The following is a 27,997-nucleotide window of genomic DNA, read 5'->3' as shown; positions in this document are numbered from 1 at the left end:
CTACATATTTCATGCCAGCCGAGCAGACATGGATGTAAACAGCAGCTCGGCTGGAGGCGTACTACTGCAAGGAGGTAATTCCAGCTTTCTCTCCTCTCTCCCCCTGAGCCCTCAGACGAGGTTCACTGCTACGTCTCAGTCACGTGGCTCTCCTCAGTGAAGGCTTCGCTCTCTGCGGCTCCTCGGCGCAGCCAGCGATGTTTGAGGCTGAGATATGAGATGCAACTGAGAGTGGCCCGCTCATAGAGGCAAAGTTATGGCACAGTCATCATCGGAGGAAGAGGTCCCGCAGCAATTTCTCTCTGCCACTAAGTCCTCCGCTGGTGACGCGCAAGCATTTCTGGGACGCACAACACCGGAGCGAGAAAACCCCAAATTAAACTAATTGAAATCGGTGCAGAAGAGCGTCGAGGACAGAAAGAGATTTCAGGTACGTGCTTCATGTTTTTAAATTTTTTTTTTTTTTATTGGCACATTTATGAGAGTCTGCAGCTTTTGAACTAATTAACCGTTTTAAATATGAGATGACAAAGATTTTACATTTGATGAGGCTATAATTCATTTTCATTATTGGTGAACTATTTCCTTCAAACCTTTCACATCACACTAAAGTTATGCCCTAAACTGTTATCCTCTGTGACACCCCCCACCCCACCCCCCCATCCCCCCCAAAGTTATTCTGGGCTTTAAAACTTTTCACCCACATTGTGTCAGTGCAGGTTTGTGCCTCTTTTTGTCCCATGGCACCCAGATGACATCTTCCTGAAATTCACTGCAGAAGTGTCAGTGTGCCTGAATTCTGAACGAGCCTTTTCTTGCCTCCCCAGCAGAGTTGAGTTGTGTGGGGGGCACAATGCAACAGGCCTGTGAAGTGAAGATAACAACTGGCTCACAGCGACACACCGTAAGACCTCCCTGTTTTCTCCTCTCAGTAATACGGTTTTGTGTGTGCCTCCGTACTCTAAGCCAAAAGCTTTCAGCTAAACACCCTGCATTTACTACATAAGCTCACAATTCCTCAGGACTGATGCCTGTGTGGCTTCCCCCTCAGAGCTCACAGTCACAGTTGGAGCCTCTGAGTTGTGACTCTTGATAGATAAAATAGTTAGGCAGACAGAAAATCATGAAGAAGAGGGTCAGGGACACAGCTGGCCACGAACTTCATTAGATGGTGATATTTGGTTGAATGCAGGCTGTGACGTCATGCGACCAAAACTCATAGTTAGGACAGCATATAATGAAGAATACTGATGACAACTGAGGTTGTTATTTTGTTGGTTTTAATTTGTGTTCTTCACCAAAACCCACATGGGAGAAGGTTGCCTTTAAGGCTTTCTGCTAGAGTGGTTTTCAGGTAGAAAGGCAACCTAACCAAATAGCCCCTCAAAACTGAAAATCTAAATAAAAGAAAAATTGAAAATAATAAGCTAACAAAGTCAAGCAGGACATGAACCCTGGTATCCAGAGTGACAGTCCTATGTTTGACCCATTCACCCACCACAACCATCTCTTTGTTGTCTTTGTAGTGGGCCTACCTTCTGCCAGAAAGCGTTTCTGGCTTTCTGCCAGCAGGGTTTTCTGGCAGAAAGGCTTGAAGGCAAACTTCTCCCAGAACCACGTCTTCCACGCGTCTCGTGCCAACGCCATCTTGAAAAACAAAGTACCAACATTCTAGTTGGGAGCAAAACCCGACGCCTGCGAAATGTCACAATGTCAATCAGCCAACGTTAGGTTGTGACATCAACACGATTTTCATTTCCAGCCAAAATGTTATGTCTGTCCAGCGTCTTTCTGAAGAGAAAGTTACTTGAAAAAATACGGTTTGAAAAACTGAAGTTGATATTTTCATGTCTCTGTAACGTAGCAGCCAGAGGTTTTTCTGTCCATCTGTCCATATGTACGTACAGGTCCGTCTGTCCCATTCTCATGAAGGCCACATGTCAGTTACGCCTTGAGGGAATTTCTTAAGCTTTGGTGGTCAAAGGTCAAAGGTCAAAGGTCAAGGTCACAAGGACCACACAAAACACCTTTTTGGCCATAACTTTAGAATGCACAGACTAATTAACTGCAACTGGACTGGTTGGTGGAGGCATGCATGTTTTTTAGAGTATCACTATCTTCTTCACTTCATCAGTATTGTAGAGCCATAATGAAATGCCATTTCTTTCAAAAGAGCAGTTCAGCTTAAGAAATAGTTCAGCTATCAATGCATAATCTTCACAAAGACAGGTAATTGGGAGGGTTTGAAAATGCAGAATTTCCAGATATTTACTTTGTAGGTAAAAAATCTTCTTGGCTTTTGACTGTAACTGCAGTACTCCTGCTATGACCCCAGGAACACTTTACGAAACTGTCCTGTTAGGATAAAAATAAACACTTGTACAACTCTGCTGGAGATTCTGAACGGGGCTTTTCATCTTCGGTCATCACTGTGAGAGTAAACTTTTAAAGTCTGCAAGCATAGTGAGACTATGGAGAGACTTCATGGATGCAGCAGTGGGAGTTGTATAACTTTACCAAGTATTGCTCTGCGGTCATACTATGATCCGTGTATAAAGGATCTACTATTACAGTGACGTCAGCAGATGTGATGTCATGTGTATTCTCAAATTATCCCTTTTTTTCAGACTTTTACACAATGCAAAACTTTTCTTTTATTTGCATTTCGACTGAGATGTGTGACTGTTTTGGAAGAGGGACATCACAACTCGTTTGAGCCACGTTCACTATCATGAACTTGGTTGTCTTGTCGTACTTATCAGGCCTTTCTTTACAGCCCTTTAAAGAATGAAGTTGTGCAGCCTTAGAAGTATCTTACAGGAAGACATGCCTGTGCAGATGTTTTGTCAATTCTAATCTTAAAGCATTGACTGATTTGTCCATCAGTGTCTGTGCTGTGTGCCAGTGTCAGGAGCAGTTCATGTCAAAACAATGACATACATGGCATTGTCTCACTGCTCAAACCACAGATTCTCCTTTAAGGTATATGTGTATGTTTGTTGGCAAAGGTCTTGCTGTGTACTAAACTAAAACAGGACGTGTCACAGCAGGACAATTGTTGACTCTAAACCAGTAGAACAGGGTGAGAATGTTTCTTAAAGCACGGTCATGGAAGATGGGGTGAGGTGGGGTGAGGTGGGGTGAGGTGGGGTGAGGTGGGGTGAGGTGGGGTGTGGCTGGGTTCTCCTGCTTTCTGCAGGTGTCCATGTTTTCCTCCTCACTGAGGATGTAGCAAGAGCTCAAAAGTCAGCATCAAAGGGACCTCTGGCTAATTTGATGCTTTTCATTATTATTTTTATTGGTTGTTGTGACTCTTTTTCCCTGCAGGCAATATTTTTTAAATGTATACCTCTATAAAGAGTATGTACGTCAATAGAGACATCTTGAGACAGCTTGAGCCTGGAAAGATGTATTCAGAGCAGCTATTACAACTTTTTTTTATTTCAATGCCAATGCAATGTACACCGCATAATTATAAGCCCTGCCCTATTTTTCCACATCGGTCAAGCAATTAATCAAACTTAATTTGCATATCACCTTTCATGGAGGTGCAGTTCACAGTGCTTCACAGCAGACTGATATTAATAAAGAAAAAGGAAGAAAGGGAAGACCCCATTCATTTTAAAGGTGTAAATCCAGGAATTTTTTTTATCACTTTCCTTAACATGGTGAGATAGGTCACTTTTTGATTCTCTTGTCAATTTCTCAGGAAATAATTTATAGATCTTGATGTAAAAAGTCAGACATATTATTGGTGTTGAGATGACTCTGTACAATTTGGTGCAGAGCCAGATTCCAGATAATAATCTAGATATAAGATTACATATAATAGATTACACGGTTACGTATAAGGATCTAAGAAGGCGTGGCTGAACTGCCATTCTGCCGCTTGTTGAATACAGTGCAGAACATGTTCATGTGACTGATGTAATAACCAGCCTAAAGCCCAGTTCAACTTTTCTCTGACTTTCTGTCATTACTAGGCATCTTTTAGTAATTAAATGTGATTGTCATTGTTTCTCATTGTAAATGGAAACACAGAGAGGGAGGAAGCAGAGTGCAACATTCTTCTCAGTGCTGCACATCTGTAGAGTCACACTGCTGACTGAAGCACTATTGCTGCATCACAGTGCAGGGGCTTGCTTCTCCGCATTTGCTGACCCGATACGTTAGCAGTCATCACTCTGTTGTAAATATCTCACGTAATAAATAAGCTATGCAAAGTCACACATAAACTTTAAGGATGCCAGATATTTCCCTCAAGAGTTGGCAGAGAACAAGAAACAGAATTAAAAGAGAGTGAATAATTGACTTATATTCATGTGATGCCCAGAAATGGATGATGTTGCTCTGTAACTGCTGGAATGTGTAAATGAGTAATGCTTTGCTAACAATAATGATATGATAATAAGCTTTATTTATATAGCACCTTTCAAAACACAGTTACAAAGTGCTTTGCAAGACAAGATAAAATTGACGATGACCAACAAAAAAAGAATGATTAAAAAAAAACATTTAAAAACAGTCCAAAGTTTTACAACAGTGGGGGGTGGGGGGGGGGGGGGGGGGGGGTGGGGTGGGGTGGGGTGGGGGTGGGGTTTGTGTAGTCAGTACTACAACTTTACAACTTGGCGGCAATCTGAGGTCATTTCCACTCACAAACTTCAGTTGTCATGAAATCTTGTACAGACATTTGTGGTCTTGAAAAAAACAATCCTCTTATGACATAATATACATGTAAAACTAGTGACATTCCTACTTTGTTTAGTGCTAATCAGCAGATGTTAGCATCCTAGCATGCTAAACTAAGATATTGGATATGATAAACATTATACTTTGTGAACATCAGCATGTTAGCATTGTCCCTGTGAGCATGCTGACATTAGCTTTTAGTGCATAGCACTGCCTTCACCACTTAACTACAGCCTGACTGAGCCTCTAGCATGGCTGTGGTCTTTTAGTCTTGATTCATTTACAAGTTGAATAAGACCGACTTGACTGTACCACTTGTGTTGTTCTCATTTGTGGAGGAGATGCAGGTCCAGTCTGGCCATCAGGTCCTCTGCAGGTCCTTCTATCATATGTTCTTTGAAGGATCCTGCGTCTGAATTGGGAATCATTGTTGCACTAGTCACATTGCAGGACGTGCGATGTGTAGTGATGCACATTAACTCAAACATGTCACGCTACAACTTTCTTGCTGCTTGATACAAAAGGAAAACTCGCACGGTTGTTATTTTTCATGACTCATCTACAAGAGAAATCTGTCTGATCATTTACTCTGATTCAAAGCTTCTTGGACACACAGAGTTTGTTGATAGTCTGTGACATGCAGACTCTGCATGTCACAGTGAACCACCAATCTCAATCAATCATTCTTGATCAATTTATCAACCAACCAAAGCAGGCCCCATCCCCGCAAACGATCGCAATCCAGTTTTGAATAAAACACGTCCCTTTCTGTATTGGTCCGGGTTAGGGATAGGGCTGTGGTCATTCTCTCGGAGCTTTCATCATATGAGGTGGGTGGGGTTTTATCTAAACACAGAAAAAGTTTTGTTTCTGTGCCTTCAGTTATCATTGTCCATTTCTTCTTGCAGGTGTAATGCTAATCTCGATGCAGCCATAGTTCCAAGTGCCCTTCAACCAACCTGAGGATGACACTCAGACAATAGGACTTCTGACTTCATTCTTCACCTGCGGAGCCTTCAGCATACTACCAAAACAGCATAAAAGGTAACTCTTCAAACTACAAGAGAAAAAGAAGGGTGGTGTCTGCACAGTTTTGGGGGATCAATCTATAACATGATGAATCTGATCTCCAAAGCTTGGTGTCGTTAGTTTCCACAAGTGAAATGTGTGTGTGCATCTGTGTGGTTCATATTGGCGTTGGGAAATGGCAACGTCACAGAGCAAACAAGACGAGAGATCGCTCGTATTCCAGGGTAAAAGACAAGGGACAAAATCCACAGCTCTTATTCTGTGGAAAAGTGCGATGTAAATCGGCTAAAGCTCCTACGAGGCGGCGGCCGTCTGAGGTATCTTTCAAAGTTACTGTCTTTGTAGAATACATTTCTATCTCTTGAGTTGCAGGAGAAGGAAAAGTAGGACATTTTGGAAGATCCCCTCTTGATTTTTCTGACTGTGATTGCTGAAGTCTCATATTAACTTCAGCTGAACTTTATAACTGCGGATATTGTCTCCCGTCATGTAATGGAACTGTATTATTAAATGATTTCTTCCCATGAGGAACAATTAGAGCGACCAAACGCTGCCTCCATGTAGACGTGGGCATGTGGGTAAAATTGACTCAAACATATGTGAACCTATCAGTCCATCTGCCACAAACGTTTATGAGTATGTGAGAAAGCCTTAACTGTTAATGGAAATGCACCACTGTTAATAAAGTGAAATGAATTAGTCAAGTTGAAAGTTCATTATCAAAACAACATTAAAAACAAATGGTCATTTTTAATGGTTGAAAGTGGCTCATGGAGTTTAATCCAATGTATAACCTTGCCACAACTATAACGCCATTTGTGAAAGGTCATTTATTGAACAACCTAAAACTCAAAATGCTGCGTCGCCTAAAAAATTGTAAACTCGTCTTCAGAATGTGAATTGTCTCGAGCTTCTATGAAATAAAAGCCAAATTACATTTGCCTCAGGCAGGATTCTCCCAGGCTTGTTTTTTTGCATGTTGTCTATTTTCCAATCTAGTTGGCTACTTTCCTTTCCAGCTCACATACTGTGTTTCTGATACAGTCTTGCCCACGACTCTTTGTCTTTAAAAGCGATCTTGCTCGATCCTAAATCTGCCTGAGCAGGTGTTGCCATGGCTTTTTTGTATTGACCTAAAAGATACAATCTGTGATTGTAATATACATCCCATCAGTAAAGATCAGAGGTGGCACGTCAAAGGAAGCAGCAGTTTCTTTTTCAGATTTCTCATTCATTTCTCCCTCTGTGGTGGACGGTGGTTTTCTCTGGAGTGAGCACTAGATTGGGACACTTATGATTTATCATCATTTTGGACAGAATTACTAGCAGAAAGTTGTTCACATTCCATGGATGTTCTTTTTTAACATTCTGCTTTCACATCTGTCTATAGTCAATCTTGCAGACTAACCAAACCAATACCCCCCCTCACCCTTTTTGTTTTTGTTTTTTCACCTTCATTGAATAGGACAGTCTAGAGGCAGACAGGAAACAGGGAGAGAGAGAGAGAGAGAGAGAGAGAGAGAGGGGGTATGACATGCAACACAGGTCGCCAGCTGGAATCGAAATTAAAGTTTCCCCGTGTTGTTTATCTCACGGATGCACAAGAAGACCCGATACACAGGCAAATGATTTCACACTGTTCCACTGATCAGAAGTTGGAGATAACACACCAAGATGTACAGCAATGTACCAGCAAAGGCAGTGAAGAGGAAGACGAAAAAGCTAGTAAGCACAGATGTAAACAACGCTCGATTTAACATACTTAAAAAAATCTGGTTTGCAAATGTTTTATGAGGAAGAAAATGCACTCAACATTTGTGACAGCTCAAGGATACACTCACAATGAGCTTGTGTGAGTAACGCTGAAAGTAAAATGAAGTTTTGTTTGTTTACAAGAAAACTCCACATGGTACCTTTAAGACTGCTGTTTTCAGTTTGCTCAGTCCAGACTTCATGCACAGACTCGGACTCATAAATCAGACTTTCTGAAAGGAGGAGGTGAACGGATCTGTGAGTAGTTTCTCATTGGTTGTTGTGACTCTTTTTCCCAGCAGACAACATTTTTTAAAATGTATACCTCTATAAACAGTATGTAGGTCAAATAGAGACAGATTTTGGAGAATATTATTCACTAAGTAGCCGTACTAAAAATCTAATATTATACTAGACGCACACTGTAAAATGTGGAGAGAGAATGTGCAGTTGGAAGTGTGCGGTAACGTGGTGTTAATACCTGACTACAAAGTGCTGATCTCCAATCCGCCATCGCTCCAACCCTCAGACCCCCGGCACATTTACAAACATGCACTCAAACACACTCTGAGGACAACTTGTGAACAGCACATGGGGAAATACTTTCCTCGCAGTACACTGGCCCAATTCATTCCCCTTTTAATCCGCTCTCTGCTCTCTGCCTAATTTGGTCTTGGCTTCTTATTCGTGTCTAAGTCAGACTAAGTTAGTGATGCAGGCTACAAAGGACTGGTGATAAATACAGGTTTACTACGCCCTCTCCTCCAGTGTTGTTCAAAGTCTTGAACGCTTTGCAGCGTCTGAGTGGGAGTACAGTTTATGTGAGAAAGTATCTGTATGGCTAAGCACCATTTAAGACAAGTGAGGAACAGTAAACATACAGTATATATTTTTGTGGTTTTCGTGAGCGGACTCTAGGATGGTAAACGATAAAGACACACGACATACAGTGTGTAGTGTATGTGTGGTAAATACTTGAGTTTGCTAATTGCAGTCAACATGGCTGTTAAAGGCATCAGACTCTTGCTCAAGCGTTGCCTCTGTTTGCGCTTGTGGTTCATCTCTGACCCCAGCACTCCCCCCTGCATCCAGCTGTGGGTTCCCCATAGAGAGCTTCAAAAGTTTCATTTTATAAAATATTAATATTGACTAGTGTTTGTTTGACACTGTTGAAGCTCATATACAAAATATTGTTTGCTTCTTTTTTCAAGCACTCTAATCGACACAAGTCTAAGACACGGGAGGGGGATTCTTTGGAATTAAGTTGCATGAACGGCTCCAAGTATCTCAGGGTCTCATGTTGCCTGCTGGGGAAAACCAAGTCAAACTGCAATACACAAAACTGCAATGTCACATTTGACAGAAGCAGAAGCAGGTAGCTCTTAAATCACCTCTCAACAGGAGCACAGGTGCGTTTCACAAAACTGCAGTCTTGGGGCATAAGTTGTTTAACAGGGTTTTTCACACTTAAAAAGTGAAGGGAAAAAAAAAGAAAACTGGGGCTAGAAGCTGATCTATTCTTACTTCCTGAGAAATCTGGCTCAGGCTTGTTTTTCACCCACCACCACTGCTTGCCTTAAGTTGACAGGTGAGAGAAGAATGCATATCAAGATTGTTAGTGAGGAAACTCACAGCCACATGTTTGAGCCTCAGTCAGACTCAGACCCAGAGTTTGTTGAGGAGTGAGGAGTTTGTTGTAACCAAAGCGACTAGAAGACGTATCAGAGCCGTAAGCGTAGTTATTTATGTTAGCTTGTAGCTGGCAGTGGCTGACACAGTGTTAGCGGCCGTGCTAATGCAAACTGTCACTCTCTGTACTGACAAGGTTTCGGTTGTAGTTCGCCCGTCCCCACACGTTGATGGGATTGGTTATTTAGGTTTGTGACGTGTGAAACCCTGGCTGTCTGAATCTGTTTTTATGAGACTGTCATATGGATGTTAATAAGGTTAAAAACTTGATTTTTAATCTCATATCTTATTATCACTGCACTCAGTAATCAATCATCATTGCCAGTACAAACATAAAACTATATCATCTCATTGACAATCAGTGCATTTTCATGCGCTTGAATAACCTGTTTATTCTGATTTCTACAGTGACTTGACTTTGTAAACGTAAACCTGATTTACTTCAAGGCTCCCTATGGAGCTTTTTTTCACTCTTCCTACGTGTATCCTTGAGGCCTCATGAATGTGTGTGTGCATTTGCTTCCATATAGGAGCTGATTTCGGGACTAATTTGAAATCTGCATTGTTAACATCAATGTCTACCACTTAGAAGTCTTCTTCCCTGCTTGTGTTAGCACTTTGTTACATTATGGCTATCAGCTGTTGCATCACATGTGCCCGACAAAGGCTTAAGACAGGGGGAGTGTCTTCAAGTCCTATTCAAAATAATTAAACCCCAAATCTGACCAGAACAACAATGTAAGTAGATTTGAGCAAGTCAGCCATGTTTTAGACTGTGTGGTTTGGAGTTGTTCAAACGTTGCTTGCTAGAAGCAGGTCTACTGAGTCTGGATAAGTTTTATGAGCGTTTCTAGGTTCACTGAAAAGTTATCCTGATAACCGTGTAACTGTTTCCCAGAACAGCCACAGGGTTTTTTCGGTTCACAAGTTAAATTATCACGAGGTTAAAACATCATCATAAAGCAAACTTTAGCCCATCATGCACAGAACATACTGTTACGTGCTGACAGGGAGCTTCTAGATTCACATTTAAATTAAATATTTGCACCTGCTGTGACATAGATACACTTAATGTAAACACTGCTGAGACATTCAGTCCTGCGCAGGAGCTGTAATAAGAGCAAAAGAGGTGGAAAAGTAACCAGGCGTAGCTGTACTGTAACTGGCCTGTTTCACAGCTCAGTGACTTAACAAGCATTACTGTCTGTCGTCAGAAAGGATCATTCTGTCCCGTGACATGATCACACCACATTAATGTCAAATATCAGTCAAAACATTGAATGGTTCAAAATGATTTGATTAAGCTGTTGTCTGCAGTTTACGAGTTTTACAGGTAGGTTACTTGAAGCACAAGTAACCTACCTGTAAAAGGAAGAAGAGTTTTTGTTTTTTGATACTTAAGCCTTGAGAAAGAACCTGCTTGTCCTGCTTCTTCAAAAACTAAAAAATGCTACATACGGCTAATGTTGTGGAAACCAAGAGATGGAGATTCACTCACAGACTACAAACAATCAGAATTTATTGTCCTTAAAGTAAAAAAAGTAAAAAAGTTAGGAAATTAAAAAAAAAAAAAATAGATGTGGATTTAACACTTAAAAACACATTAGTTACTGTGTGACTTTGTGGCAAACGTTTTATATAATGAATCCTGAACATTACCTTAAAATGCTGTTCCATTAGTGTTTGTATCGATGAATGTGTATTGTTATGGCCCGCAGTCACATGAATGATCCTGATTACGCAGCCTGTGTAACTTTAAAGTTATTTGTATTATTTGCCCTTTTTTTTCTCCTAGTGAAACCAAGGCAGCCATGAACCTGTTCAGGAAGGATGCCATGAGCACAAAGAAGGAGAAGGAGAAAGAGATCCAATATGAGGACCCTCCAGATGGGGGGTGGGGCTGGATGGTGGTGCTGCATTGCTTCCTGGTATGTCCACCTCAGCTGTTTCTGATAATCTCTCATTTCTGTGGTAATGTTATTATGTGTTTATTAATATGATGGTTTTTTAAATATTGCTTTTATATTATAATAACTTATAGAAAATATGGGATTATTGAACTTTTGCACATATTTCATGTGCAATGGATGTTTTGCTGAACTGGAAACATGCAAATATTTCACAGCACACTTCTCGCACTACAATATGTGTGCCACTGCAATTTTTGATAATACTGGATATAATATTTCCGTGTGTCCAAATGTGACATAACAACACTGGAGAGAAAAATGTGCTGTGTCTACTTCACGGACAGCACTGATATGTTTCCCATTATTTTCATGTGTGTGTTCAGGTAAATGTCCTAGTGATGGGAACACTGAAGAGCTTCGGGATCTTCTTCGTGGCCTTCCAAGATGAGTTTGGAGGCTCGGCAGAGAGCATCAGTTGGATCGGTTCCATCATGTCGAGTCTGCGCCTGTCTGGAGGTACGATGTCTGCATCTTCTATCTAGCTCTGAGTCCATAGACTGGATGTAAAGATACTTTCTACACTTAGGTATTGAACGGCAGAAAATGAGGAACGTTTGCTGATCCTACACCTTTGTGCTTCCTCTCCCGTTTCTTCTGTAGCACCCATTGCCTCTGTGGCCTGTGCCAAGCTGGGAGCCAGGGTGACCTCCATCGCCGGGGCAGTGCTAGTTAGCGGAGGCTTCCTCATAAGTATTTTCGCCAACAGCGTGGTGTTCCTCTACATCAGCATGGGAGTGATAGTTGGTGAGTAGAAACGTGCGGTAAGCCAAAAAACCTCATTGAGACTCAAACTTGCTGTTTCCATGATGACTCTGAAACCACAAAGCAAAGCCAAGGTGTTTCTCTGCATGCTTCATGCAGACAAGAGAAAGTCATTCACAACCAATCACCTCCTCATGGTGATGGAGGCCATCACTATGACTGACTGACACAGTGTTTGATAATGATCACCTTCTCTCCTCCTCATAGGAATGGGTTTTGCACTACTATACCAGTCCTTCTCAGTGGTCACAGCCCTGTACTTTCGAAAGAGGTTAGCAACAGCGTATGCAATCGGGCGTTCTGGGATGGGTTTGACCTTTGCCCTCGCTCCGTTCACTCAGCTGCTCCTGGACCAATATGCTTGGCAAGGTAGGCCGGGCAAATCTCTTAATGAGCAGGCTTAAGCATTTGTTTGATGTGTGAACATTGCATAATAAAGTATGTTTTCTGGTGTATTTCTGTTTTTTGAGTGGAAGTACACATTTTGGGTCCTGAGCTGTCTTTGTCTCCCGCAGGTGCGATGCTGATTCTAGGGGGTCTCATGCTGAATCTGGTGGCCTCTGGGATGCTTCTGCGGCCCATCAACGTGAAGCCTCCCATGTCAAACGCTACCTCTTCTCCCATCCAAAAGAGTCCTGCTGTTTCCCTCAAGAGCTCCTCAGAGAAGGAATACACTAAGAGCTGCTTGAATGGCTCCTCTCATTTGTCTAATGGCATCTCCAAATCAGACTCATTCCCATCCTCTCCTCCCTCTCACAGGGACTCTGAGAACCTGGGGGGCCAATGTACTCAGGGAGCCCAGGACCAGTCAGTGAACCCTGAATTTACCAGACTGATCCTCAATGGTGTGAATGGCCATGAGCCTCACCATGACTTGGGTCAGTGTAAACCCACCGCTCCAGACAGCTCATTGGAGCTCAATGGCAGCATGAATGGGTCCACCATTGTTGGATTTCCCTCACATGCCAGCACACCCAGTGAGGTGACCGTCAAAAAAGCCAAAGTACTGGATTTCTCCTTGCTAAAGGACCCATTCTTTTGCATCTACACTTGGTCCTTGGTCTTCAGCCAGCTGGCCTACTTCATCCCCTATTTCCACCTGTCTGCCCGAGCCAGAACCCTGGGCATCGACGCCATGGATGCTTCGTTTATCATCTCTGTGGCAGGTGAGACACACGCTTATCAAAACTTCCTGTTTTTGTGTGTGTTTGTTATGATGATTATGGTATTTTGGAAAATTGAGCTCATTTGCTCTGTTGACGAGGGTTATAAGAGAAGATTGACACCACCATCATGTTTGCTGTGAGAAGGAGGCAATGACAATGAAAACTCCAAAACTTTATTGTTAAAGATTAGTTTTTATAGCCATCATTAAGGTCATTCACAGCCAATCGCACATAGAATATAAGTAATACAGCAGCAAGTGACAGAGATGTTATAGCGTGGCCTTCCAGGGGTCGGGTTCTGCTCAAACCAGTACGAGTTTGTTCAATGTTTGATCATATTGGAAATGAAATCAGTGGTATATAGTTCTTCAGAACGGCTCCACTCAAAGGTGAAGTGAAAAGCCAGCTGTCATAGAGAACAAGAGGCACAATATCATTTAAGTATGGGGGTAATGGCACACATTTTTTAGACAGCCTCTCGTGGGAGATTGTCATCTCTCACCTGTGCACAGCTAATCATCAGGTGAAGTGGTTGTGAATGTCAGACCGTCGATTTCAGAAATGTACTGAAATTGTCAAATGAAGTGCACCTAACTCAGCCGTCGGAAAAAGTGAGAGGGGAGAGATTTTTACAAAGCTGTTCGATGACAAGCAGCTCTGAAGAAACCTACGTGCTACTTAAAACAAGTTATCGATAGAATCCTCTCAGCTCTCAAAGGGCATTTCAAGTTTTGAAAAACTGCAAAAATGTTGCCTCTATCATACAGTGTCCATGCAATGCTTTTATTATTCTTATTGAAATATTTAGAACTTTTGCAATATGCCACATCTGATAGAAGCACCTTTTCAAAAAAAGACCTCTCCCTCTGGGTGAGTCAATTAGAGGCGCTGTACCCCTTCTGACTGTACACCAAATATGGTGATACAGTACCCACATCCAACACCAGCACCAGCCCTCACCTGACTGCCAGCTCAGCAGTTTGATCAGTGTACAAGCACATGATCATAAACCAAACTCAGTCATTGCCACATGATTCACCGCACTAATTTATATCTTTTACATTAGACACCAGTTGTGCATTTGACACTGTCTGAAATTTGAAAAAAAAAGAAAAGAAAAACACTCCCACTCTTTATAAATCTGACAGACTCCTGACTGAACAGACAGCTGCCGCTTGTCTTTGAATGTGGCTTCCAGCAGGGATTTCACAGAGACTGTGAAGAGGGAGGTCCAGGTTTCTTTAAGACTGGGTTTAAGAGGCGATGCAAAAAAGTCCTCAGTCAACTTCTAGGCATTAATTATTTGTGAGCTGCTCAGACTCTGCAGTCTTATGTAATGAATGTGCTTACATAAAAGCTGAACTTTGGTCCACTAGCCAGGCCGGGTGGGTTCAGCAGTATGCCACTGATGGGGCCACTTCATATGAACAAAAAACAGCATTAACATTTTGACCACAGAGCACACGTGTGTGTAATTATTCAAGAGTGCTTGGTCAGGCTTTGTGAATAATTGAAATGCACCACATAGGGTTGTGCATTTATGAGTTACATGCTTCTGTTTTGTAACCTCTCCCTTAGTAATCAGTGCTCAGGAGATAAGATATTATTTCCTTTGATTGAAGGTGTCTGGTAGATAATGATAATGACTGTTAAATGGTCTGAAACACATCTGTTATCACAAGCCCGAGGATTTAGTGGGTGTGAGAATGTTATTGTGATAGTAACATGAGAAGCTGCTGACATTTCATACATTTATTACATTTTTCTCGTCACATCTCTTCAATGTGGCATGACACCAGATTTGATTCATTTCACATTGAAGAATGCGAACTGATTGTTTGCATCACCGCTCTGTTTGGCTATTGAAGACATATTTGTGGTGTTAGATTGTCTAAAAGGCTAATTATGTGATACGTTTTGAAAAAAAAAGAGAAAAAAATCTGTCATTGTGAAATATGGTATATAACCTGCCTGGGAAAATACAGTGTTTCCTTTGTATCAGCAGCTGGACACCACCACTGCTGGACAAAATGGGTAAAATTAGAGAAAGAGGTCTCAAGAAAAACACTATGTAGAGAAAACACAGCTGGGATAAAACCATTTATGGATTGAGCCAAAACTATGATTGGGGTCAAGTAACACGGCAGTATAAGATTACAGGATGCTCTGAAGGCTGTTAAACCAAGCTCTATGGAATCTCATCTATGCAGCTCTAACAAAAACCAGAGGATATAGATGTCTGATGAACTGTTGCTTTACTAAGATGAGCTCTGTGCCAGTGATCAGTGCCAGCGAGCAGCAAACAACACGTTTGTTCTGTCACATTCTCTGGTCATGTGCACTGTAATGAAAGAGAGACAGAGCTGGGGAGACGGGGTGCCACCCACACCACAAAGCCACCATCCCAGTATCCTGCTGTCCCTCTTTCCCCCGACCCAGTGCTTGTCATAGAGGCCCATTGACTGGGCCGAGCGAGGGAGGCCACTATCATCCGGGTCAGTCTGTTCGTCAACTCTCAGCCACCAACACTGGAGCTAACCGGAGTCGCTAAGCAACAGCTGACTGAGTAAAGTTGCTGGCGCGGTGACAAGAGGGGTCCAGTTCTAAAGTGGCTGATACTTTGCAGAGGAGCACTGAGGCAGCAACACGTACAAAAGAGGAGGCAAGACAAGCCAGCAACAACCTCAGAGAAGCTGGGAAAACCAATATATGCCTTTTATAAACCTTTGCTTTAATCTAGTGACAAAATGTCCATCTTTGAAGAAAAGGGAATGGCATCTCTCCATGCCTCCCAACCCTCCCATGGTGTTAAATCCCAGAGGCATTCATATACGCCTTCTATACCTGCCAACGCTACAAACAGAAATGGACAGAACTAATAATGTTCCTGGTGCACTTGGCTTAAGGTGCTACTTGGAGAGGCCAAATTTAAACTGCATTGTGCTGAGTTTGAACAGGAACAGCTGCAGGCCTGGACGAACCTGCTGAGGCTAAAACACACAAACAAACTCATAACTCATCTGTATGCAAGCAGGGGACACCCCAGGACATTGTCGTGGGTCGCTAGAGGAGGACACATAAACACAGCACAGCTGCCTCTTGTCATCTTTCTAACCTCAGAGGAGAGAGACGCTGTAGAATCTGTTATGTAAGGAGAGCAGAGGTGTTCACTGACGAGGCATTTCAGTGTTTATTCATTTAGATTTCATCCATAGGCTTAAGGAGTGAAGATGTAGCCGATCATTTAATGCATCCATGTGTTGATTTATGTTGATAAATGTAACCTTTATTGACATATACTGTAAATATGCTTACTCTACTTGGCACAGGTACTGTATGCAAACTCATATTCAGCAGAATTTCCTTCTGTTTTGGGTTCAGGTTGAGCCTTTGCAGTTGTGTTGCAGAGGCTGAGCAAAGGATCAGTATATCTGATCTGCACAGAACCAGTTTGTTATATTGATCAGTGGCTAAGCGCCGCCTGCTTGTAGCTATTCCTGTGACAGTCAATACACCACTGCAGTTTCTGCATCATCTATCGCGTTCCAGTTGACCTCAGCAGAGAGCAGCACATATCTGCCCAGTCATCAAAGTGGAGTAAACAATCAATCAGATGGGATGGAGTGCATAATGAGTTGTTTAGCATAGCATAGCACAGTGTCATACAGATGTTAACAGAAGAGTATGTTGCCTAGTGTTTCTGGTTAGGAACATTTTCGTTTCAGAGAGCATGGACGACAGGGACTCATCTCGACATCTCGTTTGATGCTAATGCAGACCTGTGTCGCTTTGCTGCACAGCATCATTCATCATTCTTTCACACACACACACACACACACACACACACACACACACACACACACACACACACACACACACATCCTGGCTTTGTTTTTATTAAGCAGACACTAGCTGCATGATTTTAAAGGAACAAGATGTGGTATGCTCACAAGTCCCTGCACAAATCTTTCATAGATTATTTCAGCTGCACTTGATTTGATGATGTATGATATAAATAGAAAATTGCGAACCTTTGCGAAAAAAATCAACACTCGGCGGACACATGGTGTAACTTCATCAGGAACTCAGTTGTATCACTCCCTCAGTCAGTCAGTCAGTCAGTCACTCACAGACATTCGGGGATGTAGTGCTGGACTGATTTAATTGATCTAACATATTTTTTCATATATTTTATTTAGTCTTACTTCTAGTGGTATATAGCCATGTAGATAGTTTTGGTTGTATTTACCCAAGTTTTGAAATTTGAGAGATTTCTTCTCACAACCCCAATACAATGGAAGTGACTGGAATTTGTTTGTGGTAAATTCCTTTTCTCACCAAGAGCTGTATTTAGTGGTGGAAAGCAATGTCAATGTTGACTCTTCTTTTGTCTCTATTTCTATCGTGTCTTTTCTTCTACTGAAGTTAGCATGCTAACCAGTTAGCCCCGGCCTGGTCAGCCCGTCTCGTCACTGTAGCGTCCAGTCTGCCCTTAAAAAGTAGTGCTGATGAGAGAGTGTATTACAACCTTTCGTATTGTTAATGCAATGATGACTGAAGCTATTGGCAAGAGACCATCATCACCATTTGCTCCTGGCGAGAAACCTTGTTCATTGGCAGAGAAAAATTATATATAGGCCCTTTAAAGAAATCAACATTGCTGTTGAATAATAATTGTTGTAATTTTTCAATTCTGTGACCACTTAAAATCTTTTGTCTTAAAATTGTGAATTACTCTGGTATCTGTACATCAGTGGATTTTCTTTCAAATTTAAGATGTCATTTCATTTTATCTAAGGTGAAGAGAGCAGCTTTTTCCAGAGAGCAGCTGCTTGATAATACCTAAATATTTCATTGTACTGTATGTGTTCCCCAGGCTGCCTCTCTTCTCTTATTCCTTCCTTTTAAGAGATTGTTGGAAACATGACGGTATTTCAGCAGGATAATCCACTCAGTATCAATACTGCTTTTCCAGGGAGTTTGTGTAGGATTTGTGTAGCCATATCAAATCCTTGTACTCATACTTCTTATTTTCACTCTCACCTTTCATCTTACTGCTCCTTTCACGTTTTACTTTGAGTAAAATTATTTGTAATGTCACTTTGTCTTCCCTTGTTTCAACACATTTTCTATTGTTTTTGAAATTTAACTTCACTCTCATGCTTCACTCTGTCCCAGTTTCTTATCCACCCGTCCATCCACCTCACCTGTTTGCCTCTGTTGCAGGTATCACAGAGACCATCGCCCAGCTGGCGTCAGGCTGGGTGACAGACAGGAACCTGTTTCATAAATACCACTACCACAAAGCCTATCTGATCCTGTGTGGCCTGGTCAACCTGCTTTCCCCACTGGCAACCTCCTATATCCTGCTGATGGTTTACGCAGTCTTCTTTGCCGTCTTCTGTGGCGGCTACATGGCTCTGCTGCTGCCTGTTCTAGTAAGGAGAATATCTTATCTGAACATTGTTATGCATTTGTTCTCTCTCAAATCAGTCTCTCTCATTAGTTCTCCAGGGTTGTCATTTTCAGCAATGCTTTATTACAGTAGTTTTGAATAATTTCCTAGAAAAGAACTTTAGCATGTTAGCATGCTAGCATTTGCTTCTTAGCATTAAAGACATGTACAGTTAAAGCAGATGGGAATGCCATTTGTTTTTTGGTATTTGGTTATAAACCAAAGAATTGGACAAATTGAAATTTTGACCTGATGATGCCGGTAGATGAAAAGTCAGAAGATCATCAAAGTGATTATAAGGCATTGTCCAGAGGTAATGAATTTATGTAACAAATTTTATGGAGATCCTTCCAATACTTGCAGAGACATTTTACCCAAAGCCTAATTAAGGGATTACCACAATCGTTAGGATCAGTCAGAATCCAAAAATGTCTGTACAAAATTTCATGGCAATCCATCCAATAGTTGGCTAAAAATGAATGAATATATACTTTATACCATAGTATAAATAGATCAAAGATATTCCTCTAAAAAAAAAAACAACTGCTTATAATCTCAACAAACTAACTAAACTCTTTACTCCTTAAAACTAAACTTTTCAGTGATTAATTACATAATTCCTCTTAGGGATTTTGCTAATAAATTATTAGGAAATACAGACCCATGAAATCGATTGTTATAATCGTTCAATTGTTCAATTGATCAGTTGTTGAAATATAGTCATGGTTTCTTTATGACATCACATTACAGGGCAGGGCAGAGAGTAAAAGTAATTCTGAACAGATTGAAAGTGAAAACTAGGTTTTAGAAAATCAATAAAGATTAGTGAGCACAGTTAAATGTTGCAGAATCTCTGGTACCCTCAGATAGTACCACAATGTGCTCTCTCAGTATCATTTGACTGTTCACACGATCCCACCAGCATCACACTCTCTGTATTATCAGTCGGTTGTTAATTTACCCTGGAAGAACCTACAGTATCAGACTCTATCATCTGGTGAATTCACACTAAGTGTATTTGTTTGTGGGGACCTTTGTACCATGTAAAGGTGAAATGGCTTCATTACATCATGATGTCATGTACTCAAAGGGAAATGTATCCTTTGGATCCATTGGATTTATGTCTCAACTGCCGTTATGGGTGGAGCAACATATTAAGTCAGCGGGTATCCAATAACTTGAGGTCATATCACACCTGAAAACAAAAACATGTGGTGTGATTTCACTTGTGCGCTCGCAAAGGCAAAGACATGCCTCTAAGCCTAAATCATGACGAGTGTGAATATGAACAGAACTAGTTCTCTCCTTTAGTTAATCCAAGCCTGTCTCTGCCTGCTGCTATAAATCAAGAGTTTCAGGAAGGAATGCAGGTACTTGTTTACATCTCCTGAAACCTACGGTCATCTCACCTATTTTTAATGTGTTGACGGACGCGTATCAAAAGAACAATCTGCAATTCAAAAAAGGATTTACCCACTGCAAACATTCAAACCACAGGCCTGGAATCTGTTCCCAAACTCACTGACACAACATCTACACAACAACTAAATCTGAGTTGTTGATGTTTTCTTACATCATTAATGTTTGAAAAGCAGTTAAATATACTTACATCTTCAGTTATAGCAAGTTAATAAAGACACACTGTTGGTTATGAATCAGTAAGAAAAAAATCTTGGGTCAACACAGCAGCCAGTTTCCTCCACAGAGCCAAGTACTTTCAGTGTAATAAACCTAATGTATTTGTAATTTCCACAATCTTGCCTTTCAATAAGACAAGAGGAGTGGTAACCAAGGCAACAGTTGTTTACCAAAAGTGAACAGTAGATGTGGCGACTGCTGGAGATGTCACTGTAGTTAACCCAGAATTACTATACCACTACAAGTGTAGTGTGCATTGTTTCTTAGAAATATATGAGTAGTTAACGAGACCTTTCGCTGTATTTCACTCATCATTGTATCACAAGAAGTTCATTAACAACAAATCAGAGACAGCAGGCTCCCAACAAGCATTTAAATCATAATATTCAGGTCAGATAATATTCACAAACACGTTTATTTTCTGATGACAATGACTTAAAAATAGAAAATCATTCTGACTCAACTTACAGATTTAACTATGGATCCCTTATTGCACAACACAAACTGCTTCTATAAAGAAATATGACTATTTGCATGTTTACAAACACCTTGGACCAAATGCTATCTTACTGAAAACATCAGGCGCTCGAGCCCCTGCACCTACTGAACTACCAGATGTAATGTTACATATTGCCAAGTGAATTCAGCTACTTGCAAAATTTTAGGACACAAAGTTATGTTTGACAATGGTAACATTAACCTCACCTAATGTATAAAAACACTCAAAGTGCCATCTGTGCACCAGAGACAGAATCAGCTATCTAGTTAGCAGTTTTGTTGGTGGACTATATAATGTGTGAGACACCAAAGTAAAGGGAAGTCTGTCAGTATAGACTTAGTACTAACTGTTGTGTATTACAGAGCTAGTAAGAATCACTCATTTATCATTATTCTGTCTGATTGGCATTAATGCCATAAGTGGAATAATTTGAATAATTTTGAATTGATTGATAAACAAGGCCCTGGTCTGTTGCTAGGGCAATTTTTTCTGTGTCAGTAATTATATGGGGATTGTTATAGTAAGTAGTATAGCCCACATAAAGGCTCAGACAGGAGGGACGTTTCTGTATCAGCTACCATTATAATATTTATAGCATTAACGTCCCTTGTTACATTGTGAAGAGGCTGTTAGCAGGTGTTACCAAGTCTCATATTTTAACAGTCAGCATGTTAACATTGTTGTCGCCCAAAATAAAAGCAGTGGCCCGTTTCCTTCACACAGCCAAGTACTTTCAGTATAATGAACCTAATGTATTTGTAATTTCCACAGTCTCACCGTTCAATGAGCCAAAAGGAGTGGTAGCCACGGCCACTGAATATTATGATTGAAATGTTGTTTGGGAACTGCTGTCTCTGATTTGTTCTTAATGAGCTTCTTGTGACATGATGATGAAGTAAATACAGCGTAAGTTCTTGAAAAAGTAATTAATGGTTAATTACATAGACATTTCCAGCAGTTGCTACATCTATTGTGGCTACCACTCCCATCGGCTCATTGAAAGGTAAGTACAGATACGTTAGGCTGTGTGGTATATTAGCTTGCAGACAGGTATCATCATCAGACAGGATCCATCAAGTTGAACTTGTTTTCTTTTCTTTTTTCTTAAACAACCCACTTAATGTGTAACATGCTTTGGGAAATGTTTGTTATAATATTGTAGTAATGTGAAGTATAAGTGATTTGTATGGAGCTAAAACATACAAATCACTGGTTACTGGCATTTAGAAGTCCCAGTGTGTGAAGAGCTTCAGGCTGAATGTGCTGCTCTGCTCCGCAGGTAGATCTCGTGGGCTCGGAGAAACTCAACAACTCCATGGGCTTCTCCATGTTCTTTGTCGGCCTGGGTTGCCTTACGGGGCCTCCTTTGGCAGGTGAGTGGATAACATCATGGAAAACCTTTGGGAGTCACACATGTGCTAACCTACTTTTCCACATGCACACAATAACAAACACATACAGTGCATATGAACCACATGTGCATGGGACTGCAACCATGACGTTACTTCTCTTTAAATGATTTGTGACACAAAGGGCAAGTTGAAGTTTGTACGCATGTTTCTGTGTGTGTGTGTGTGTGTGTGTGTGTGTGTGTGTTGGCCACTAAGCTTCAAGTGGGGAGTAGGTGAGTAAAGGGGATCAGTGAAGGGGCTGATAAGCCTCTCTTATGAACATATATATTTTTTGGAGTGATGCTTCAGCACATATTTTCTCAGGACTTTGAATTCCTTGCCGTGCCTCCGAGCGTGTCTGCCTGTGTGTGCATGCAGCCACTATGGAGTGTGAAAACTGATACGTGTAGGAGAAAAACAACCTATAGCTGGTGCCGCCCTCAATGCAGACTGGGATTTTGGGTTTGCTTTGACGAAAATTCAAACAGAGGTTACTGTGTCAAATTTCATCCTGCAAGCACGTCATGTGTTCAGGGGGTTTGAGTCACTTTGTTTAAGTGATGGCAGATTGCCTTTGTTATTCTTCGAGTGTTGTTTCTAATCTGGGGTCAGTTTTTGTTGCATCAAGTTGTTGCATATTCCTTCTATTGAAGTATGACTTATTTAGATAAGCTAAAAAAAATACCAGCACCATCAATCATCTGCTCGAAACAGGAACTGGTGTGTGAACTAAACCTTTTTTCTCATATGGAACATGTCTCATCATGGTAAACAAATATTCACCTACACTTGTGTGAAGTCTTTCCAAGAAAAATAACTCCTCTTGCCCTTATTGCTAACATTTGGCCCCAGCTAAAGGAGGGGGGGTTCCCTTGAACCTATTGACATGGTCCCTGCCCACTGCGTTGGGCAATCCCCTCAGAGCTTATGGAATATTGGGGTTGAAACGTGACTAATGACCCCCTTTAGGGTGGTACGGAAATAGCATGTGGCTCTGTTTACCATTCCTGTGGTTCAAGTAAGAAACTGATGTTAGGCAAACTGTGGTTCCTCCTTCAGGCCACAGGTTGTGATAACATCCCTGTCGTCCAGTTCCTCCCCTCAGGAGAGCCAACTGTTTGTTAACTGTCTCCGCAGCAGATGTATTGCGGTCATACCTGCTTTATATTTGTCTCACACCAATTCACCTGTATGAAATGGAATGTCAATGTGGCTCACGTGAAGAAAACAAATAAGAGCACAGGAACAAAGGAAGCTTCAGTATGAAGTTACAGTACACTGCCACCTGCAGTATAGTTTACAATAGGGTCACGCATGCTAAACATGTGAGTCCTTACAATGTGCTGAAGTGACCTATGTTGAATAGGAAATGTAAAGAGTTTACCTTTAAGAGATAACATAACAATTATGAGGAAAACACGTGTCCTCCATGATTATTTTATGAAAAATTGTCTATAGAAATGCTAACACCACTTTTTAATAAAGCATGTATTATGTTAAGTTATAACTAATGGCTTCATTTACTGATGTTTTATAAAGCAGTTATAAACTATTAAGAATGTTTGGGTTGCCAGGTTATGAAAAATATCTTCTGGTGGCATTATTTCTTTTTTATTCAGTTATAAATGTTCATAATGCATTGATTAATAATCATATCAAATAAATAAATAAAAGTTATGCAACGATGACCAGACAAACTCTTGAAGTGTTTCTGTGTCGTTGCTGTTTTGCAGGGTTCCTGTACGACTACACTCAGACTTACGACTGTTCTTTCTACCTGGCTGGGCTCTGCTACCTGCTCTCCTCCCTCTCCTTGTTCATGGAGCCGCTGGCTCGGCGCTGGAAGGCCAGGAAGAGATTGGATCAGAACAAGAGAGCAGAAAGCAGCTGTAAGACCAATGGCTGTTTCACCCCAGACCGCCTGCAGAACGGCGCTGTGTAGGAATGAAACCCAGGGAAGGCCTTCGATCTTGAACCAGCATGCTCATGACTTGCCGTGGGCCTGCATACCTTGGACCTTGGACTCCAGCTTAAAGTCGGGACCTAAGTGACCTTTAATGTCTGCAGGAGCGTGACATAGGCCGGGGAGAAGGAGAATATGACCACAGTAACATGATGTCTAAGAACATACAATAGTCAGGACGTTGGTGAATAAATGATTATGTTGAACTTTTAAAAAGCCAAAATTTTAGTGTTCTGCAGAATATTTTATCCCCTATTCTTGTACACGCATCAAAAACCGAAGACAAACCCCTACAGGCCACATCCAGCACATTTTAGTATGAGCATCTTTGCTGCCATGACTTATTGAGGTCTAATCTAATTCTGTTTTCCAACAATGCAACAACAACAAAAACACTCAGCTTTGCCGTAACATTTAATTGCTGGAAACTAAGTTATGCAGTTGAGCTGGCAACCCTGTCTTGAACAAATTTTTCTGACATTAATGGAGGCATATATCCATGAAGGAGAACTTTTCACCTGCTTTCCTTGGAAGCCTTTACCTGTATCTGTAAAACTGACATGCACTTTGGGCCAAGTTGTGACAATGCTGCATGACATTTTCACAGACCTTTAACTGCCATATAGTTAAGATACTGAGCAACCACACAATTGCAGCCTGCCTCTACACAATGTGTCATTTGCTCTACAGAGCCAAAAAGCAGTAATTGCTTCACTAGTTTTTTGCCTCCGCACCAGCGTCAGCCAGGGCCACTTTCAGGTTATCCGTCCTTCCCTTTCTCAAATTGGGCCCAAACATTCATTAAGCCTCAAGGAAGAAGGTTGTAGTGGTCAAAGGTCAAAGGTCAAAGGTCAATGTGACTTCACAAAACAAGGTTTTGGCCATAACTCACAAATTCATACTCTAATTGTGACACAATCTAACACAAGTGTCTTAATAGGTTAAAATGATGAAGTGATGACATTTTATATCCAAATGGTCAAAGATGAACTTCACTGGGACATCATAATGTTCTGCAAAAAGACTTCGGCCATTATTCAATGCTGTAACTGAGGAAGGAGAGAATGTGACCATGTGTCTTGCAGCTTGTCTGGTTGGAGGAGGCATACAAGCGCGAGGCGATAATTCTAGTCTCCCATTGAAATCATTGAGCAAAATGTTCAAAATTTGAACGTTCCTGTCATCTTCAAACATTTTATGTTCCTCATCAACCCATTTCTACTTCACCCTAAATACTAACTTTTGTACTTTAACACAGATGTTCAGCTTTTTAACAGCTCTTACAGTTTTTCTGGAAGTTGAAGTGTGACGTTATAACGGCTGATGACACTGACCTCTGCCAATGGAGCATTCAAGGGAAGTGGGAACATAGACTGACCCTCCCAATTTCTTTCACGCTTTTAAGCCCTTTACATGTAAACTGACTTTCACCTGTCACGCCTGAACTGAGAAATCAACTGCTTTCTGCTGACAGTGCACACACTTGAACTGTCTCCCGCACTTCCGCCTCAACTGATTTTCAACTGCTGAAACTTCAACAGTTTAGCAGCAGACACATCGCCTCGCATTCCAACCGCTTTCAAGTGACATTTAAACTACAGCATCCAACACTTCAGCTGATTTTTACTCTTCAACTGTCCTAACCGACATGCACGGTCGTCATTTACAGTTTAATTTCAGCTTTCATTTGTATCACTGCAAATGACGATTCAACTGCTTTCATCTCAGCTGGCTGACGTTTCTGTTGGTTTCATGGTGAAGACATCAACTAGAGCTGCAGCTGTTTTCATGATTTCATGTCTTACTCCTCAGTCGCTTTCAGCGGTTACATACAAACTGACAACTCAGCTGCCTACAGCCGTTACACATCAACTGACTGCAGCTGCTTTTAGCTGAAACACTAACACCTCAGCTCCTTTCCGTGCTTTAACTTCAACCCACTCTTCAGCTCCTTTAATCACATTTTAAAACACGATGACCCGTTTACAGTCGATGAACCTGCAATGTTCTGCACAAGAGAGGACACTTTTGATATACAATTAAAACCTCTGTTGTGACCTTTTTTAAATACCGCAACTGGAATAAGGCCTTTCTCCTTCTGTGGGTCAATAATGACATTACACACTTAAATAGCTGAGTGATCTTCTACTTGGCAGCACCTGGTGATAAGAAAACCTTCACGCCTAGCTCATCGCTTGTGAGCTGTTCTATGCAAGTGCACACACAGAACGATTTCCCTTTGACAGCTCGCTTGCACGCACAATCATTGTAACTGTAACAAAGATACCAGCTCATGAGAGAAGAACCCTGTTTGGTCGAGGCTGAAGTGGTTTGATGTTTCCTGAATGTTTTGATCATAGTTGGACCGTCGGAGCCGATGAACTCCAGCGAACAGGGAGGTTTTTTTTTTCCCGTGTGATTCTGTCTCATTTCATCAACAGTTATATGTCTGTAAATCTCTGATCAACTGTGTTAGGAAGATGTTTTACTGATGTTGCCCATATAAATGCACGGTGCCCCAAACTGACTGTTGCCCAGCCTTTACAGTGCCTGCAGGCAGCCAATTAATGGTAATGCAACTTATAATTTTATTGTGTTTATAAATGGAAGCCTATTGGTTGTTGAATTTTTTTTTTTTTTTATAGTGGAAGTTTTTGTGTTTTCAGTGGATTCTTTGTTCTCACCACTGTTTGCCTTATAAGGTACTGTATTGTATCTTTACTAACTTCCTGTGATGTCAGCCAAAGACACATTAGAAACCTACCTACAACTTGAAGCTTATTATTAGTTAAATAGTTTGGACGGTGTGTATAATTTAAACCACTATGACCATCCATTGTGCAGTCATTTCCAGGTCTTGATTGAGCATGGCCCAGCATCCAGAGATGGACATGTGTTTTCTTATGCTGCCCTCTTGTGGCAGAGGAAGGCATCTACTCAAAGAATGCTGTCTCAATTAGTACCAAATTATTCCCCCTCAACTCACTTTCACAATACTGAGCAAGGCTCTTTGTATTGTTTCAATAACGACAGTCATGCACAAAAGCTCTTCTTGGCTCACGAGTTGCATTCACCACCAGTATGCTTTTGTGATTTAGGGCCACTGCATATTTTGTACCATAAGAAATCTTTTATGAAAAGTATTTGATGCTTTAAAAGTAGATTTAGTTTGGGATTATTTTACTTGTTAGTTATCTGAATCTTTTAAGAAACTGTATGGTTGAGCAATATCTTGAAATACTTTTTATGTCTCTTTGGTAATGTCTCAAACACCACTGTTAAGGAACTGAGTTCTGTTTTGATGGCGTTTGATCTTATGTTCTTGTTGCAGCAAATGCATTTATGGGTGAAGCACTGTTTTATCACTACTCTCGCTCCTGGATTTGTTAACTGATCGAGTTTAGAAAATATGCTTAACCAATCATAGATATCCTGGTACAAGCCCTTAGAGTTCATTTTTAAGCCTTGTAACAGTGTGCACTCAGCTGTAATAAACTGATGTGTGACTCAGTCCGTTCTCGTGTGATTCAGATAACCCAACGTAATAGATGCACACACTCCAGACCCATTCATATCTCCATGCAAAAAACACTCACAAGTTGCAATAGATTCAACCCATTTATTGACACATCGTTAAGACATACAAACAACAGACATAAAAAAATAAAAATGATTTGTGTATATGATTGCATTCCTTTTCATCTTAGGTTTCAAGCGTAGACCCAGAAAATATCCGCTTTAAAGCGTTACACACTTTGTCATTTGATATTGTTAATCGAAGCAAACTTACAGGAGATGAGACCTGATGGTGTGTTTATCAGAGGCCTGGAAACAAAGTGATGCACCAACTGCTGTCCACAGGAGCTCTGTATGGGAGACATGCAAACACGTTTTCATCCTGACAGCAGTTTACAATGTTAAATGATCACTAATAACAGTTTGAGCTGAAAAATGCTTGTTATTGCACATTAATACTTGTCTTGAGAAATTT

The 27,997-nt window shown here is 41.1% G+C and overlaps 1 protein-coding gene across 2 annotated transcripts; it reads left to right on the top strand.

Annotated features, from left to right (window-relative positions):
- Positions 1 to 37: 37 nt before the first annotated feature.
- slc16a4 (solute carrier family 16 member 4) lies at positions 38 to 27,516 on the top strand. 2 transcript variants are annotated; one of them, XM_056384051.1, is made up of 11 exons: positions 38 to 430; positions 831 to 904; positions 5,601 to 5,736; positions 10,958 to 11,090; positions 11,456 to 11,588; positions 11,733 to 11,876; positions 12,102 to 12,263; positions 12,410 to 13,060; positions 18,287 to 18,498; positions 21,932 to 22,025; positions 23,777 to 27,516. In XM_056384051.1, exons 4-11 carry the CDS (start codon positions 10,974 to 10,976, stop codon positions 23,983 to 23,985), a joined length of 1,722 nt encoding a protein of 573 aa, XP_056240026.1. In that variant the 5' UTR covers positions 38 to 430; positions 831 to 904; positions 5,601 to 5,736; positions 10,958 to 10,973; the 3' UTR covers positions 23,986 to 27,516. The 2 variants fall into 2 exon arrangements, with proteins under 2 accessions (XP_056240026.1, XP_056240028.1); XM_056384053.1 differs by having other exon boundaries at positions 828 to 904.
- Positions 27,517 to 27,997: the final 481 nt, after the last annotated feature.

The sequence above is a fragment of the Seriola aureovittata genome, chromosome 9 (genome assembly GCF_021018895.1).
Source record: "Seriola aureovittata isolate HTS-2021-v1 ecotype China chromosome 9, ASM2101889v1, whole genome shotgun sequence".
NCBI lineage: Eukaryota > Metazoa > Chordata > Actinopteri > Carangiformes > Carangidae > Seriola > Seriola aureovittata.
This window is presented reverse-complemented; position numbering and strand designations above follow the sequence as displayed.

Excerpts from the sequence above, each read along its gene's own strand:
- slc16a4 (XM_056384051.1), top strand. The coding sequence starts at position 10,974 with ATGAACCTGTTCAGGAAGGATGCCATGAGCACAAAGAAGGAGAAGGAG. Across the intron at positions 11,589-11,732 it reads GAGTCTGCGCCTGTCTGGAG|CACCCATTGCCTCTGTGGCC; the intron begins GTACGATGTCTG and ends TTTCTTCTGTAG. Across the intron at positions 13,061-18,286 it reads GTTTATCATCTCTGTGGCAG|GTATCACAGAGACCATCGCC; the intron begins GTGAGACACACG and ends CCTCTGTTGCAG.